The following is a 17,749-nucleotide window of genomic DNA, read 5'->3' on the forward strand; positions in this document are numbered from 1 at the left end:
TATATTGGAAGGTTTTAAATTACAAATTAAATTTCTTTATTAAATATAGAGCTATTCAGATTTTTGATTTCTTCTTATGTCAGTTTTGGTAATTTTGTTCGTTTCAGTCAAATTTATTGGCACAGTTATTTATAATCTATACTTACTATTTAATGTCTGTAAGATATATAGTGAAGTACTCTTTTCCCTGCTACTGGTGATTTGTAGTTTCTCTTTCTTTTTGTTTTCCTTGATTTGTCTAGCTAGACCTTTTTCAGTTTTGTTGGTCATTTCCAAGAACCATCTTTTAGTTTTTTTCAGTTTTCTGTTTCTTTGATTTTTGCTTTTACTGTGATTATCTTCTTCTTTCTACTTATTTTGAAGATTCTTTTTTAAATTATTTATTTATTTATTTATAGCTGCATTGGGTCTTTGTTGCTGCACGTGGGCTTTCTCTAGTTGTAGTGAGCAGGGGCTACTCTTCGTTGCAGTGCGTGGGGCTTCTCATTGCAGTGGCTTCTCTTGTTGCGGAGCACAGGCTCTATGTGCATGGGCTCCAGTAGTTGTGGCCCGCAGGCTCTGGAGCGCAGGCTCAGTAGTTGTGGTGCACGAGCTTAGTTACTCCGCGGCATGTGGGATCTTCCCGGATCAGGGATCAAACCCGTGTCCCCTGCATTGGCAGGCAGATTCTTAACCACTGCGCCACCAGGGAAGTCCCTTTCTACTTACTTTGGGTTTCATTTGCTTTTCTCTTGATTTCTTAAGTTGGAAGCTTAGATCATAGATTGTAAACATTTCTTGTTTTAAGTATATAAAACTATCAGTTTCCCTCTAAGCCCTGTTTTAAATGTACCTCACAAATGGTGATATATTGTGTTTTTATTATCATTCAGTGCAGAATATTTCCTAATTCCCTATGTGACTTCATCTTTGTTTTATTTAGAAATATGTAGGGGTTTTTTTTGTTTTTTTTTTTTTGGTACGCGGGCCTCTCACTGTTGTGGCCTCTCCCGTTGCGGAGCACAGGCTCCGGACGCGCAGGCTCAGCGGCCATGGCTCACGGGCCCAGCCGCTCCGTGGCATGTGGGATCTTCCCAGACCGGGGCACGAACCCGTGTCCCCTGCATCGGCAGGCGGACTCTCAACCACTGCGCCACAAGGGAAGCCCAGAAATATGTAGTTTTATTTTCAAGTATTTGAGGATTTTCCAGATATTATTCTGTTACTGATTTCTAATTTATTTATATTCTTGTCAGAGAATATATGCTGTAGAATTTCAGTCCTTTTAAATTTATTCAAATGTTTTAAGGCCTAGTAAATGATCTCTCTTGGTGACTCTTCCATGTGCACCAGACACAGTATGTTCTATATGTGTCAGTTAGATATGGTTGGTTGAGAGTAGTTAAGTCATCTGTATTTTTACTGACTTTCTATCAACTTGTCCTCTCAGTTACTGAAAGGAGAGTGATGACATCTGCATCTGTATTCGTGGTTTTGTATGTTTCCTTTCAGTTTTGTCCATTTTGGGCTCATGTATTTTGGAGCTTTGTCCTTAGGTACATATACATTTAGGATTTCTGTGTCTTTCTGATGAATTGATCTCTTTTTTTCATTATAAGATTTCCCTCTATGTATCTGGTATTAATGCTTGTTCTGAAGTTTATTTTGTTTGATCATATGATAATTCTATTTTTAGTTTTCTGAGTAACCTCCACACTGTTTTTCATAGTGGCTATACCAACTTACAGTCCCACCAACAGTATAGGAGGGTTCCCTTTTCTCCCCACCCTCTCCAGCATTTGTTATTTGTAGACTTTTTAAAAATTAATTAATTAATTTTTTGGCTGTGTTGCGTCTTCGTTGCTGTGTGCGGTCTTTCTCTGGTTGAGGTGAGAGGGGGCTACTCTGTTGCGGTGTGCGGGCTTCTCATTGCAGTGACTTCTCTTTGTTGCAGAGCACAGGCTCTGGGCACGTGGGCTGCAGTAGTTGTGGCATGTGGGCTCAGTAGATGTGGCTCACGGGCTCTAGAGCACAGGCTCCGTAGTTGTGGCGCACGGGCTTAGTTGCTCCACGGCATGTGGGATCTTCCCAAGACCAGGGCTCTCCCCGTGTCCCCTGCATTGGCAGGCAGATTCTTAACCACTGTGCCACCAGGGAAGTCCCTATTTGTAGACTTTTTAATGACGGCCATTCTGACCAGGGTGTGGTGGTACCTCATTGTAGTTTTGATTTGCATTTCTCTAATAATTAGCAATGTTGAGCATCTTTTCATGTGCCTGTTGGCCATCTGTATGTCTTCTTTGGAGAAATGCCTATTTAGATCTTCTGTCCATGTTTTGATTGGGTTGTTTGTTTTTTTGTTGTTGAGTTATATGAGTTGTTTGTATATTTTGGAAATTAAGCCCTTGTTGGTCGCATTGTTTGCAATATTTTCTCCCATTCTGTAGGTTGTCTTTTCATTTTGTTTATGGTTCCTTTTGCTGTGCTATTTAGTTTGACAATCAACTCTCCTTTGTCTGATATTCATATAAAAGCCACTCCAGCTTTTTAAGAATTTATGGTTAACATGGTTTAACATTTTCTATTCTTTTATTTTTAATCTTTTTGTGCCTTTATATTTAAAGTGAATTTTTTATAGGTGGCATATAATTGGGTCTTGATTTTTTATTTACTCTGCCCATGTAGTGTGTAATCTTGGCACATTCAAAAGATTTCCCTTGGGGCTTCCCTGGTGGCGCAGTGGTTGAGAGTCCGCCTGCCGATGCAGGGGACGCGGGTTCGTGCCCTGGTCTGGGAGGATCCCACATGCCGTGGAGTGGCTGGGCCCGTGAGCCACGGCCGCTGAGGCTGTGTGTCCGGAGCCTGTGCTCCGCAGCGGGAGAGGCCACAGCAGTGAGAGGCCCACGTACAGCAAAAAAAAAAAAAAAAAAAAGATTCCCTTTAATGTAATCATTAGTGTTGTAGGCTTTAAATATTCCATTTGCTACTTGTTTTCTATTTGTCCCATCAGCTTTTTCTTTCTTTGTTCCCTTTCTTGAGATCCTTTTGGGTTAAATAATTATTTTTTAATATTCTGTCTCTTATATTATTTAATAGCTATACCTCTTTTTTAATTGTAAGTTAAAGCTTGAGTTTATCAGAAGACTTTGAATATAAGTTTGTAATTCTGGCTAATAGCTACTTTTCCTTTTTTTCGGTAAGTATTTCATTGAGATGTAATATACATACCATACAGTTCATCCATTTAAAATGTACAATTCACTGGGTTTTAGTATATTTAGAGTTGTGTAACCATCACCACAATTATTTTAGAACATTTTCATCACCCCAGAACGAAACCTTGTACCCTTTAGCAGTCACCCGCCTGTTTCCTCCAACCCCACTCCCCACCCCCCAGCCTCTAGGCAACCACTAATCTTACATTATATCTCTGTAGATTTGCCTATTCTGGACATTTCATATAAATAGTCATGCAACATGTGGTCTTTTGTGACTGGATCTTCTTGTTTTTTGTTTTTTGGCTGCATTGGGTCTTCGTTCCTGCGCACAGGCTTTCTCTGGTTGCAGCGAGCGGGGGCTGCTCTTCATTGCGATGTGCAGGCTTCTCATTGCAGTGGCTTCTCTTGTTGCGGAGCATGGGCTCTACACACGTGGGCTCAGGTAGTTGTGGCATGCAGGCTCAGTAGTTGTGGCATACGGGCTCTAGAGCGCAGGGTCAGTAGTTGTGGCATACGGGCTTAGTTGCTCAGCAGCATGTGGGGTCTTCCCAGACCAGGGATCGAACCTGTGTCCCCTACATTGGCAGGCAGATTCCAGGGATCGAACCTGTGTCCCCTGCATTAACCACTGCGCCACCAGGGAAGCCTGCTGTCATTTATTAAGTTGAGGAAGTTCCCTTCTATTTTTATTTACCTGAGGGTTCTTATCAGGAATGAATTTTGGATTTTTTGAATGTGTTCTTTGAATTTATTGATATAGGCAGAGGATTTTCCTTTTTTTTGGTCTGTGAAATGGAGACTACATTGGTTAATTTTAAATCAACATTATATTTCCTGGTAAAAACTCCACTTAGTCATTATGTATTATCTGCTTTATGTAGTGTTGAATTTGATTTTCAAAAAAATTTTTTTTCAGAATTTTTGCACCTATGTTCCTGAGGGATACTGGTCTGTAATTTTCTTTTCTTGTTGTCTTTGTCTGGCTTTGGTATCAGAGTAATGCTGACCTCACGGAATGAGTTGGCACATTATTCTCTCTTCTCCATTTTCTGGAATAATTTGTGTAGAATTGATATTATTTCTTCCTAAATGTTTGCTAGAATTAACCAGTGAAGCCCTATGAGTATTGAGTTTCCTTTGTAGGACAGTTTTGTAGAAATTGAATTTATAATCATGTTATCTATTTCTCCTTGCATCTGCTTTGGCAGTTGTGTCTTTCAAGGGATTTGTCCATTTTATCAACTCATTGTCAAATGTTGTCAAATTTATTGATGTAAAGTTTTCAATAATTTTCTTTTATTATACTTTAAAAAATCTGTTGTGATGCCACTTCTCTTATTCCTGTTATTGGTAATGTGTTTCTTTCTCTTTTTCATCTGTCTAGAGGTTTGTAAGTTTTATTGATCTTATTTTTAAAAAACTGCTTTTTTTCCCTCTCTCCATTGTTTTTCAATTTTGTTGCATTGATTTCTACACTGATCTTTATTACTTTTTTGTTCTGCTTTGTTTTGCTTTATTTTGCTCTTCTTTTAAAAAAATTCTTTAATCAACAACCTTAGCTTCCAGTTTGAGATCTTTCTCACTTTCTAATATAGGATTTTAATGCTATAAACTACCTTCTAAGTAATGTTTTGTTTACATCCCAGAGATTTTGATATGTTTTCATTTTTGTTCAGTTCAACATAACTTTTTGTTGTTGTTGTTGTGTTCGTTTTGTCCACATCATGCATGGCATGCAGGATCTTAGTTCCCTGGCCAGGGATCCAACTTGTGCCCCCTGCAGCGGAAGCACGGAGTCCTAACCACTGGACCGCCAGGGAATTCCGTCAACAGAAACGTCTGATTTCTTTGATTTCTTCTTTATTCTGTGGGTTATTCTGAAGTGTCATTTAGTTTCCAAATATTTGGAGATTTTTTCCCATATATCTTCTGTTATTGATTTGTGGTTTAATTCCATTGTGGTCAGAGAACATACTTTGTGTGACTTGAATCCTTTTACATTTGTTAAGACTATTTTATGGCCCAGAATATTGTCTCTTCTGGTAAATGTTTCGTGTACCCTTGAAAAGAGTGTACCGTTGTCAAGTGGAGTGTCCTGTAAATGTCAATTAGATCAAGTTAGTTATGGTGTTATTCAAGTTTTCTGTGTTTTCATTCTTTTTAATTCTCGTCCTGCCAATTATTAATTTATAGTTAATCTCCAGCTATTACTTTGAATTTGTCTCTTTGTCCTTACTTATTCATTCCTACTTTTTCAAGTTCTGCTTTTAGGTGCTTAAACATTCGGGATTGTGATTAGCTCTAGATGAATTGGCCCCTTATCATTATGAAATGACCTCACATTAATCCTGATATTATTCTTTGCTATAAAATTTACTTTGCCTGATATTAATATAACCACTTAGCTTTCTTTTGATTAATGTTAGGTTGTATACCTTTTTCTATCCTTTACTTTTAACCTGTGTTCTTACATTTAAAATGCATTTCTTATAGGTAACATAATTTTGTCTAAAGCTTTTTTGTATTCAGTCTGACACTCTCCTTTTTTGGGGGGTATTTAGTCCATTTATATTTAATGTGATTATTGATATGGGTGGGTTTATCTCTGCCATCTTGCTTTTTGATATCTACCTGCCCCATCTGGTCTTTTTTGCCTTCTTTTTGGATTGAGTATTTCTTATTATTACATATCAGTTTTGGCTTATTAGCTGTAATTCTTGTGTTATTGAATGTTTACTTCAGGGTTTGTAGAATGTATCTTTAACTTACTGAAATCTATCTCAAGTAATACTAAGCCATTCTTTTCTATCATATAAAAATTTCTCAACATTATGCTTGTGTTTTTCACTTCTCCGCATCTGTTGTTGCATACATTTACTTTCATGTAAGTTTTAAACCCCACAAAATTGTTAATCATTTTTAAAGTCTGTTATTTTTTAAAGAGATTTAAATAATAGGAAAAAAAGGCTTTTGTATTTCCCCATATAGTTACCATTTCATTTGCTCTTTCTTCCTTTGTGTTAATCCAGATTCGTCTCTGGTATCATTTTCCTCCTACCTGGAGGACTTCTTTAACTTTTCTTTATAGTGCTTATTTGCTGGTGATAAATGCTTTTAGCTTTTGTATGTCTGAAATAAATTTTTATTTCACCTTTTCTTTTTTGTTTTTAAGATACTTTCACTAAATATAGATTTCTAGGTTGAAGATGTTGATCCATTGTCTTCTGGCTTGCATTGTTTCTGATAAGTAATTTATTGTTGTTCTTTCTTCATCTGTGTATAATGTGTCTTTTTTTTTTTTTCTGGCTGCTTTTAAGAGTATTCTGGTTGCAACTGATTTTAAGTTGTTCATTTATGATGTGTCTTGGTGTGATTCTCTTCATCTTTCTTGTGCTTGGGTTTGTTTGATTTTAGCTTCTTGGAACTTTGGGTTCATAGTTTTCATCATATTTGGAAAAATTTTTCTATTACTACCTCAAAATATGTTTCTGTACTCACTTCTTTCCTTTTTTCCTCTTTAGAGACTCCAATTACATGTATATTGGGCCTCTTGAAGTTGTTCAACAGTGTAGTAATGTGCTCTTCATTTTTCTCAATCTCTTATCTTTTGTTTCATTTGAGTTCTTTCTATGGCTGTATCTTCAGGTTCAGTAAACTTTTGTTCTGCATTGTCTAGTTTGCTATTAATCCCATTTGACATATTTTTAATCTCAGATATTTAGTTTTCATCTCTGTAAACCGGGTATGGTTATGTGTTTTATCAAACAGATACTAAGTTCTTACTATGTTTCAGATACTAAATTTGACAATGTATTTTTTCTTAATTTTATTTATTTACAGTCTTTTTGGTCATGCCATAGGGCTAGTAGGATCTTATTTCCCATACCAGGGACTGAACCTGAGCCCTCTGCAGTGAGAGCGTGGAGTCCTAACCACTTGGACGACCAGGGAATTCCCGAGAATGTACTTTTTATTGCAATGCTTTTTCATTTTTTCCAGCTTTAAAAAAATTTTTTTTTAATTTTATTGAAGTATAATTGATTTACAATGTTGTGTTAATTTCTGCTGTATAGCAGTGATTCAGTTACACATACATATACATTCTTTTTCATATTCTTTTCCATTATGGTTTATCATGGGATATTGAATATAGTTTCCTGTGCTGTACAGTAGGACCTTGTTGTTTATCCATTCTGTATATAATAGTTTGCATCTGCTAATCCCAAACTCCCAATCCATCCCTCTCCCACCCCCTCCTCCTTGGCAACCACAAGGCTGTTCTTCATGTCTGTGAGTCTGTTTCTGTTTCATAGGTAAGTTCATTTTTGTCATATTTTAGGTTCCACATACAAGTGATATCATATGGTACTTGACAGTGTATTCTTTTTTAAAAAAATATTTATTTATTTATTTGGCTACATTGGGTCTAAGCTGTGGCACGTGGGATCTTCGTAGCGGCATGTGGAATCTTTCATTGTGGTGTGTGGGCTCTTTGTTGTGTCATGCAGGCTTCTCGCTAGTTGTGGCATACGGGCTCTAGAGTGCAAGGGCTCAGTAGTTGTGGCACGCAGGCTTAGTTGCTCCGCAGCATGTGGGATCTTAGTTCCCCAACCTGGGATCGAACCTGCGTCCCCTGCAGTGGAAGGCAGATTTTTAACCACTGGACCACCAGCACATCCCTGACAATGTATTCTTTATTGGTGACACTTTTAGTTAGAAAGGTGAGGGCAAAAGAACGATTGCAGTGAGCTCAAAAAGTATTGGAGGCAATGATTATATAAATGGAGATTTTCTTTTGAGGCATTGTCTGTAAAAGGGAGCAGAGAAATGTGGTGGTGCCAAAAGGGTATGGTGATATTATCAAGGGGGCATTTTTTATAAGATGAGGACATTTTATCGTATTTATATGCTGATGAAAATGATTTTGTAAACAAGGAAAAACAAGTGATATATGGGAAAGAGAGAAGGTAACCTTAGGAAATCTCCACAAGAGGGATTGACATTCATGCCCAAGTAGAGAAGATTGGCCTTAGAATAGAGCACAATTAGGTCATTCTTTTTCACAGGAGGGAAAGCAGAGTGAATGGGTGTAGTTAGAGATAGGTTGGTAGATTTTCCAGTGATAGTTTCAAGCAAACTAAAGCTTTTGACTGCCTTTACTCATATTCACTGTATGTTCTGAACAATCCCTGGCAGTGTTCTAGGTGCTGTACACGCAGCACTGAACCATTTAGATGGCGTCAATGTGTAGAATAGTTCCTAGCACATAATAGCTATTCAGTAAATGTTTATTGACTGAATTTGGGTATATATACTCAGGTAACTATGTTTAGATTTTTGATATTTATGAAACAGCTCAGTTAGCTGCTTAATGATTATTGCTTTGGTTGGGTTGCTTTTACAGGGTTTTTGCTCTTTTATAGCTTGTCTCATGCTCTGAATTTTCAGTGAATACAGCTTCACGTATAATATAGCTTAAAGCTTTATATGAAGCTTTAATAGGTATTTATTCTCCTTGTGCACTAACCGTATGGACTAAGTTTAATGAGCGGACAGAGAAGGGACAAAGTTTTGATACTCAGGGAATTTGGAGACGGCATCCTAGAGAAGATGACAACAACCGGGATTAGAGCGGGAAGTGCAGGAGTGCCAGAAGCACATGGGAAGAAGAGGACCACAACAGAGAAGATTTCCTACCCATTAACAGATCTGAAAGAGCAGTTCACAGTCATGGGTGAGAATTTGAGTTTAAGAACATACTTGGAGAGCTAGTTTATTAGTGAATCACTATCATTTGCTTAACCATTCTTTATCTGTGCCATTTAAAAGCAACACAACAACAACAACAAAATCCAGTCTGTTCCATGTTGTTCTCCAGCTACTCCTCCACTTTAGAGTTAATCTTATTAAAGAGTGGTTCATGTTTGCTGTCTATATACTTTCCTCCATTTAATCCTCAGTGCAAGCTGATCTTGCTTTCACTCTCAGTGTCTCACCAAAAACATTAAATCACCAGGGGCCCATTTTGGCAACTCCAATTAATGTTTTTCATTTTTTATCTTCATGGAGCTTCTCATGAGTATTGATTGTTGTTTAACCTATTTCTTCCTTGTCTCCCACTATACACTGCTCATCTAGATTTACTTTGTTTCTTCAGTTGCTCATTTTTCTCTTCTGTCTCTCCCTCTACCATTAAAAGTAAGTTTTCCGGGCATTGTGTTGAGTACTATAAGAGAATTCCAAAGAAGAAATGTGTTCTGCCAATGTGTCAAGCATTTGGTTGTGGAAATGAAGTAATACAAAAGAAAGAAAAAAGAATTACATGTTAGTGTTTAATTGGATGCACAGTTAAACATGAGGAGAAGTCATTTTTCTCCCAACCAAAAAGCAAAGAGAAAAACAAGCATGGTTCTCTTCTGCTGTTCCATATCTTAGTGAAGCTAGAAAACCTTATAGGAGTTATGTTTGGCACTTTGCTCTTCATCACACCTCATAGACTGTCACCAAGTCCTAATGATTTTAACTCCTTTAATGCATTTCAATTTCATTCATTTTTCTCCATCTTTATTGTTACCGCTGTGGTAAGTCAGTGGTCTCCAGAGTGGAAAACATATACCCCAGTGTTGTGTGCATTAGAGAATGGGGGATGGGGGTGAAAAGTTTATTCTTATTTTTTAGTTCTAAAAATCCCAATTTATTTGCTTTTTAATTTTAAAAGAAAAATCAAATACGTACATTTTGCTGTCTCTTGATCCGAATGGCAGATGGTCACATTTTATGTCTGGTATGTGAGGTATCCCAAGAGAAGTTTAGGTCTTTTCAATATGGAAAATTGATAGAGTTGTTTTCATTCATTTGTTCTTCCTAGCTGTGTCATATTGCAGTTTTAAGTGTGCTTGGTTAAGATGATTTACAGATTGTATTAACTGGTTTTAATTCAACTAATCTTCACTAATGCACAAATGGCTTAAAAGACATACCTGCAGTGAAACTACTGGATGAAAGTAACACTAAAATGCATTTCTGACCAAACAAGAAAATGGCAGAGTTGAGATTGTCCTTCTGTTATGAGCTCTTCATCTGCCACTACAAAGTAGAAACAAAGATGCCATAAGCAGAAAAAAATGCATGTTTATCATTAACGTTGCCTTTAGTGTATATAGCAAGTGCCTTGAGATAGTAACTGATGAAACTGAAAGCATCATAATTTGTACTTAGTGATATTTTGAATTATGTGGTATTCAGTTCAGTCGTTATACATAGATCAGGCCTAATAAAATTTTATTAAAAACTTCTTTTGATGTTTCTCCCAGTGTTCTATAATCTTTGTTTAAAAACTCAGTCTTTTTACTCCAATGAAAATGACTGAAATCCACTACAGAGAGAACAGAGAGAAAACATACTAAAATGCATTCTTTTGTCAGGAAACACTATTGAAACAGGCTTAGAAAGCAAAGCTAAAGATTCAAGAAACAAATATTAGAATAAATCATGCAGTGTACAAAGTTAGCTATATATAGATTGATGAAAGTGCAGGTGCTTCTGGTAGTTTAAGATATTGTTAGATTCTTTTTTAGTTATAAAATACTTGAAAAGCAATTTTTTTGTGTGTGTACCACTCAAAGAAAGATATAACAGAAGTTAAATCCTAAAGTATAAATAATTTTTCTTCCTCCTTCCTTCATGGAGAACCTGTGTGGCACTCCCAGATACCTTTTATACTAACGCAGAAGTTCACTGATTATTTGTTTAATGACGTAAGAAGTTAGCTCACTTATAAAAAAAAAAGAAAATAATTCATCGAAAGGCAGTGCTTAATCCATAATGATTCTGAAGAATATCTGGCTCTGACCTAGTCGCCCAAACCACTACAATGTTAGTATTTTAAAATAATCACATCAAAAATAAATGTAGTCTCTGTACCTCTCTATCTTGAATTATATAAACGCATAATTCAAGCTAAAAAAAACATGAATTAGACATCTCCTTCCCTTCCTTTCTCTCCCTCCCTCTTCTCTCCTTCCTCCCTCCCTCACTCCTTTCTCCCTCTCCCCTCTTCCCTCTCACTCTTTCACACACAAGTCCCAAATACATTAGATCTTTTCATAACATATTTAAAATAATAATAAATTAAACCCTCTTCTTAGAATAAAAGTGATGTGTTAATGAGTGAAAAAGTAACTGCCTCAAGCTAGGAAAACAGGATTTAAAAAATAATGTCATTACTATGTATTTTTTATTGTTGACAGAAAGTATGACGATTGTCATATGTGCAAACTTTAAAGACTTAGAAACAGAATTTTCTAACTTCAGTGGGTTTTGAACCTATTTCCTAAAAATATTAAACCACAACCTTTTATTTTCTTGAAAACCTGTTTTGTATCATTGAACATTGGAAATCTATTAGCTAAATTTCAACAGAAACCTTTGCATAATTAAGGTATAAATTGAAATTTTGATATCATGATTTAGTAAGTATAGCACTTCCATTTGTATAGCTGTGTCTTTGTGATGTCCAATGAAACCAAATATCAAGCCAGTTTTGGTGTCAGACCTTTGAAGCACTATATATTTTGTGTGTGTGTAAGAAAAGTGTTGTTGTCATTGATAAATATAATTTTTAAATTACTCTAGAATATTATCTGAGCCCTTTAAAATTTCAATATTTTGGTTTTACATAATATATACTAGTTAAATAACAATGCATACAATATACGTATTTGGGAGATACAAATGCAGAAATTTCTTAGTGGTGGGAGGTACATGATCAAAAAAGCGTGGAGACCAGTTTGTTTAAGCTGTTGTCATCTCCTATTTGTACCACTGCAGTTATCTCCTAACAAATATCTTTACTTCCATTCTAGATTTCTCAAAGCTGTTCTCTACTTAATAGCCAAGGTAATCACCACAATATGCAGATGTGCTTGTATAATTCTTCTGCTTAGTAAATTGCACACACACACAAATCTTTAATATGGTCTATAAAGTCTATAAACTATGTGATCTAGCCTCTCTGGTCCTGAGTCTAGTTTCTTAACCCTCTTCCTTCTGTACTTTTTCCTCCCATGGGCTGCCTTTAAGTTCTTTATACTAGCTGTGCTACTGTTCTTTCTTGCCTTTACACATGCTTTTCTCTCTACCCTAAACACTTACCTTTCCCTTCGTTTCCCAGTTTACTTCCTACATAACTGTCAAATTTCATATTGAACAGTACCTACTCAGGGAAGCCTTTGTTCATTTTCCCAATCAGGGGTGTGTGTGTGTGTGTTTGTGCGTGTATGTATGTATTTGTATGTGTCTGTTTCGCGTGCACACACACACACAATTGTAAGCTCTTTTATAATGCTGTGTAAGCATTTGCCCTTCATTGTACTTAACACAATTGCTATTTTACCGTGATTTGCATGAGTGGTTGCAAAGATATTCATTGACATTAAGCTCCATGAGGACAAGGCCCATGTTAGTTTTTGCTTAATTCTGTTTTTCCAGTACTTAGATATGTGAGTGAATGTTTTATCAAGGAGTTAGGGTTTCATCCCTAGGAAAAACAAAGAGCCATTGGAGGCTCTGTGAAAAATAGGAGTAATTATGACAAATACTAAGACTTGGGCTTTAGAAAGGTCAACTAGAGGCTATAGCTGAGTGAAGGAGAGAGAGACTAGAGCCAGGAAAATCCATCAGATGGCCATCGTAGATGAAGAGAGGTGAGGACCTAAAGTTTTTGCAGCGTAGATGGAGAGGAGAAGGTGTTGCATGTAGTAGATGGTCTGGAGACAGAATCCAGTCGCATTGGTAACTAGCTGACTGATTATTGTCAGAGCTGAGGGGACGGAGTCAGAGATTACTTAAAAGCTTGGGCTATTAAACTTTTAGGCCATTTACTAGGTAAATGAGTATAAGACAATTAGCCTTTCAAAGGGGGTGGAGAATTCTTTTCATTTTTAATAAGATTCACAGGAGTGACCTCTTGCCCACTGCTGTACTTAAAGAGTGTTTTAGAATAGCTTTATTGAGATATAATTCACATACCATGCAAATTATCCATTCAGAGTATACAATTAAATGGTTTTGATTATATTTATAGACATATGCAACCATTACAACAGTCAATTTTAGAACATTTTGGAAAATCCGTGGTGGTCCAGTGGTTAGGACTCTGTGCTTTCACTGCCAAGGGCCTGGGTTCAGTTCCTGGTCAGGGAACTAAGATCCCACAAGCCACATGGCACAGCCAAAACTAAACAAACAAACAAATAAATAAATAATTTTTTAGAACATTTATCACCTCAAAAGGAAACTCCCTACTGTTTAGCTATCAACCTTTTCCCCTCTGTTCCCCTCCCAGTGCTACCCAACTACTAATCTGTTCTCTCTATAGATTTCCCTTTTCTGGACATTTCATGTAAATGGAATCATATCATATATGGTCTTTTGCAACCGGATTCTTTCACTTGGCATAATGTTCAAGGTTCTTCCAAGTTGTAGCATGTATCAGTTCCTTCATTCTTTTTTATGGCCAAATAATATTCCATTGTATAGATGTATATCATTTTGTTTCTGAATTCATCAGCTGATGGACATTTGGGTTATTTTGAGCTTTTTGTTTTGTTTTGAGCTTTTGGCTACTATGAATAATACTTCTGTAAACCTTTGTACGCAAGTTTTTGTGTGGACATATGTTTTTGTTTCACTCGGTTATACACCTGGGGGCAGAATTGCTGGGTCATATGGTAACTCTATGTTTAATCATATGAGGAACTGCCAGAATGTTTTCCAAAGCAGCTAGCCGCACCATTTTGTATTTCCCATTAGGCTTTCAGTTCCTCCACATTCTTGTCAACACTTGTGATTATCTGTCTTTTTGATTCTAGTCATCCTAGTAAGTGTGAAGTGGTTATCTCATTGTGGGTTTGATTTGTATTTCCCCCCAGTGACAAATGATGTTGAACATCTTTTCATGTGCTTTCTGGCCATTTGTATATCTTTTTTGGAGAAATATATAGTCAGATCCTTTGCCCCCTTTATCATTGGTTTACTTGACTTTTATCATTGAGTTGTAAGAGCTCTTTATATATTGTAGATACCAGTCTCTTATCAGATATATGATTTGCAAATATTTTCTCCCAATTTGTGTGTTGTCTTTTCACTTTTTTTCATAGAATATTTTTGTTTTTATTGGCATTATTATTATTTTATGGTAGTGTCTTTTCACTTTCTTGATGGTGTCCTTTGAAGTACAAAAGTGCTTAATATTGTTTTTGGGGTTTTTTTTGCGGTATGCGGGCCTCTCACAGCTGTGGCCTCTCCCGTTGCAGAGCACAGGCTCTGGACGCACAGACTCAGCGGCCATGGCTCACGGGCCCAGCCACTCCGTGGCACGTGGGATCCATCTGGACCGGGGCACGAACCCGCGTCCCCTGCATCGGCAGGCGGACTCTCAACCACTGTGCCACCAGAGAAGCCCAAAAGTTCTTAATATTGATGAAATCCAATTTACCTGTTTGTTTCTTTTGTGTCTTGTGCTTTTGGTGTCATGTAAGAATTCTTTGCCAAATCCAAGGTCATTAAGATTTGGGCACTACATTTTCTTCTAAGAGTTTTGTAGTTTTATCTCTTATCTCTTACATTTAGGTCTTTGATCCATTTCAAGTTAATTTTTTTAATATTGTCTGTGGTAAGCATCCGACTTCATTCTTTTGCATATGGCTGTTCACTTGTCCCAGAACCTTTTGTTGAAAAGAGAATTCTTTCCCTGTTGGATGGTCTTCACACCCTTGTTGAAAATCAGTTGACAATTGATGTAGGTTTACAGTTTTTTTTAACACCAAAACTATATTTTAGCTTAGATACTGTTTGGATTTCTCTTTCACAGATAATTCTGTCATTAAAGGAAGATTGTGCTTATTTTTAAGTAAGCTGTTACAGATGTTAGGGATATTTGTGTAATCTTAGTACTACATTGTGTACCACAGACTTCACCTAGAAAAATGCACAATTTGCACTTGTGAAACAGCTGTTCTGATCTTGAAAGTTGAGTTTGGAAAGTCATGTTTCTTTCATGGACAGTGACATTTTGGTTTTCTTTTCTTTTTGGCTTTCTTTTTACGGATGCTTCCTGAATGCCAGGCACTGTGCTAGTAGGGCTTACAAAGAAGTATATAAAACGAGTATGGAAAATCTCTTCCTCAGTTTGCTAATTGTAAGATATTGGGAGCAGGGAGAGGAAGTAAAATGACATGGGAATAACATAGTAGGAGTTGCTAGTTCATAAAAGTGGTATATTTTGAGTCTATATAGTTTGTACAGCTATTTTCACTGTAGTATACGGTTATTAGTATTACTTTTTTAAAAATAACATTTTCTTAAGACCAAGAATTAAATTAGGATATGAATACCATGGATGCTGCTGAATAGAAATGAATGGTAAAGACTTACATAGCTTGATGCTTTTTGTATTAAGCTCTGGGAAGCTCTGTTATTGACCACAAAATTGCTGAGGCTGATCAGATGGAATCATTAAATTCTTTTGGTGTTTTTTTCTTTTATGCATTCTTAGGAACTCAACAGGATCTTTCATTGAATTAGCTGGAATTGAATAGTTTAATTTGAAGCATTTTTCTCTAATGAACCTTTTTCTCTTAATGTCACTATATAATTTTATGTCCCTTTTTCTTAGGAGTCTCAGCAGTCCAATTTTGGTCCTGGAGAACAAAGTGAGTATTTCTTTTCCTCTTGGTTTTCAAATTAAGCTGTTTGTTGCACATTCATTTCTCATGGTCACATCATGTATTTCTTTAATAATTCTTTTGTATGTCTTATCCCAGTTTTTAAAATTTTTTTGGCCACACCGCTATGGCATGTAGAATCTTAGTTCCCCGACCAGGGATTGAACCTGCATCCCCTGAAGTGGGAGCGAGGAGTCTTAATCACTGGACCACCAGGGAAGTCCCTTATCCCAGTGTTTATCTGATGATCAGTAATGGATTGAACTGAATCTTGGCTTGAAAGATGAAGAATTAAAGATCATTGGAGATCAAAATTAACTGTTTTTACTAAGTATTTGAACTAATAGTTCAGAGTTCATGAATTCAATTTGATGGGCACCTCATAACCCCAAGAGCCATACTTCTGTCTTTCCATCTCCTTCATGAAGATACTGGGTTCTATTATGGTAAAACTCCAGGCAAGAAGGAGTCATTGTAGCTTACCATGGCTCTTCTCTTCCCGTATCTATATTTATCTATTCTTCCTGGGTGTTTTTGGCTGGGAAGAAAGTCTCCTGTCTGCTACACAACTCCCCTCCACCTCCACTCTCTTGGCCTCTCAAAAGAACTTGAGGGGAAGATAGCCTTGGGGAATTCAAGTGTGATTCAAAGAGTTGATGGCTGTGTGAATTGGTAATGGTAAGGTCAGGAACCTTGCAAATGTTTGGGCTTCACCATATAGCTCTTTAACAAAACAAATGTTCTTTTGCCAAGAGCAATAACTTTTCAGGTAGATTTACTCTGGTAATAATCTATTTTGGGAGATTAATATGTGGAGCATTTTAATCCTTAGTTGTCTTTAGTGATCTTAAAGCAGAGACAAAACTAGAAGAATATCCATTTTAAGGTTAACAAACTTTTTATGTATCTGTTTCTTCGTTCTGCCTTAAAGCTGCAGTTACAGGAAAAAAAGGACCCAACATTGTTGATATACAGCAAATAGCTAGCTGTAGGCCAGAAAGTTTACATTTTCTCTTAAAATCTTCTAAGAATGTCTCATCCTTACTTCTCCCCTTCCCCCATTCTCTCTCCCCAAAGCTCCCTATTGGCACCCGGGCTCATAAGCTTCACCTACTCTTTATTACCTGTATATTTCACTTAATTTATTTTAGAACTGTTTTTATATCAGTATAAAGCTCTAGTTCATTATTTTTAAAAAGCAAAATTGTGTTATATTGTTGAAAGTATTGTAATTTGTTTATCTAGTCCCCTGTAGATGGACATTGGTTTCCAGTTTTTGCTGTTGCAAACCATACTATAATAAACTCTGTGTGTGTGTCTGTGTGTGTCCATGTGTCTGTGTGTTTATGTATTCCTCTAGATATACCTGTAAGGTAAATTCCTTTCCTTATAATTGCTAGGTCAGTGGATATGTGCATTTACAGTATTGGTAAGATAATATTATCAGATTGCTCTCCAGAGCCCTACCAATGACATAGGAACGTGCCTATTTCCACCAGTATTTCATATTATCGCATTTTAAGGTGTTAACCAAATTGATGGATGAAGAATTTTATCCCAATTTTATGATTTATATTTCTTTGAGGTTATATTGATAGATATTTAAAAATATAAATAGCCATACTATAGTTGCTGATTTCTGCATTCCTTTTTGTTCCAGAAAGATATAATCCTTCTTCTAAAACTTCCAATGGGCACCAGTCTAAATCGTAAGTTTATGGCTTAGTAAGTTTAATGTTTGTCTTTTTTTGCTAAAAGTCTAACTGTAGTCTCGATATTTAGAACAACACTTAGAAATATGTACTTAATCTTTTAAGGCAGTGGTAG

General features: G+C 36.5%; 1 protein-coding gene across 3 annotated transcripts in view; it reads left to right on the forward strand.

The window, feature by feature from the left end:
* AFF4 (ALF transcription elongation factor 4) overlaps window positions 1–17,749 on the forward strand; it is a 93,651-nt gene that overhangs the window by 41,806 nt on the left and 34,096 nt on the right. For all 3 annotated transcript variants that reach the window (XM_082836110.1, XM_082836111.1, XM_082836112.1), the window contains 2 exons: window positions 15,874–15,910; window positions 17,583–17,631. In XM_082836110.1, coding sequence (XP_082692236.1) covers window positions 15,874–15,910; window positions 17,583–17,631 — 86 coding nt within the window. The remainder of the gene's footprint in view (window positions 1–15,873; window positions 15,911–17,582; window positions 17,632–17,749) is intronic.

This window comes from Leucopleurus acutus, assembly GCF_964270905.1.
Source record: "Leucopleurus acutus genome assembly, chromosome: 3".
NCBI lineage: Eukaryota > Metazoa > Chordata > Mammalia > Artiodactyla > Delphinidae > Leucopleurus > Leucopleurus acutus.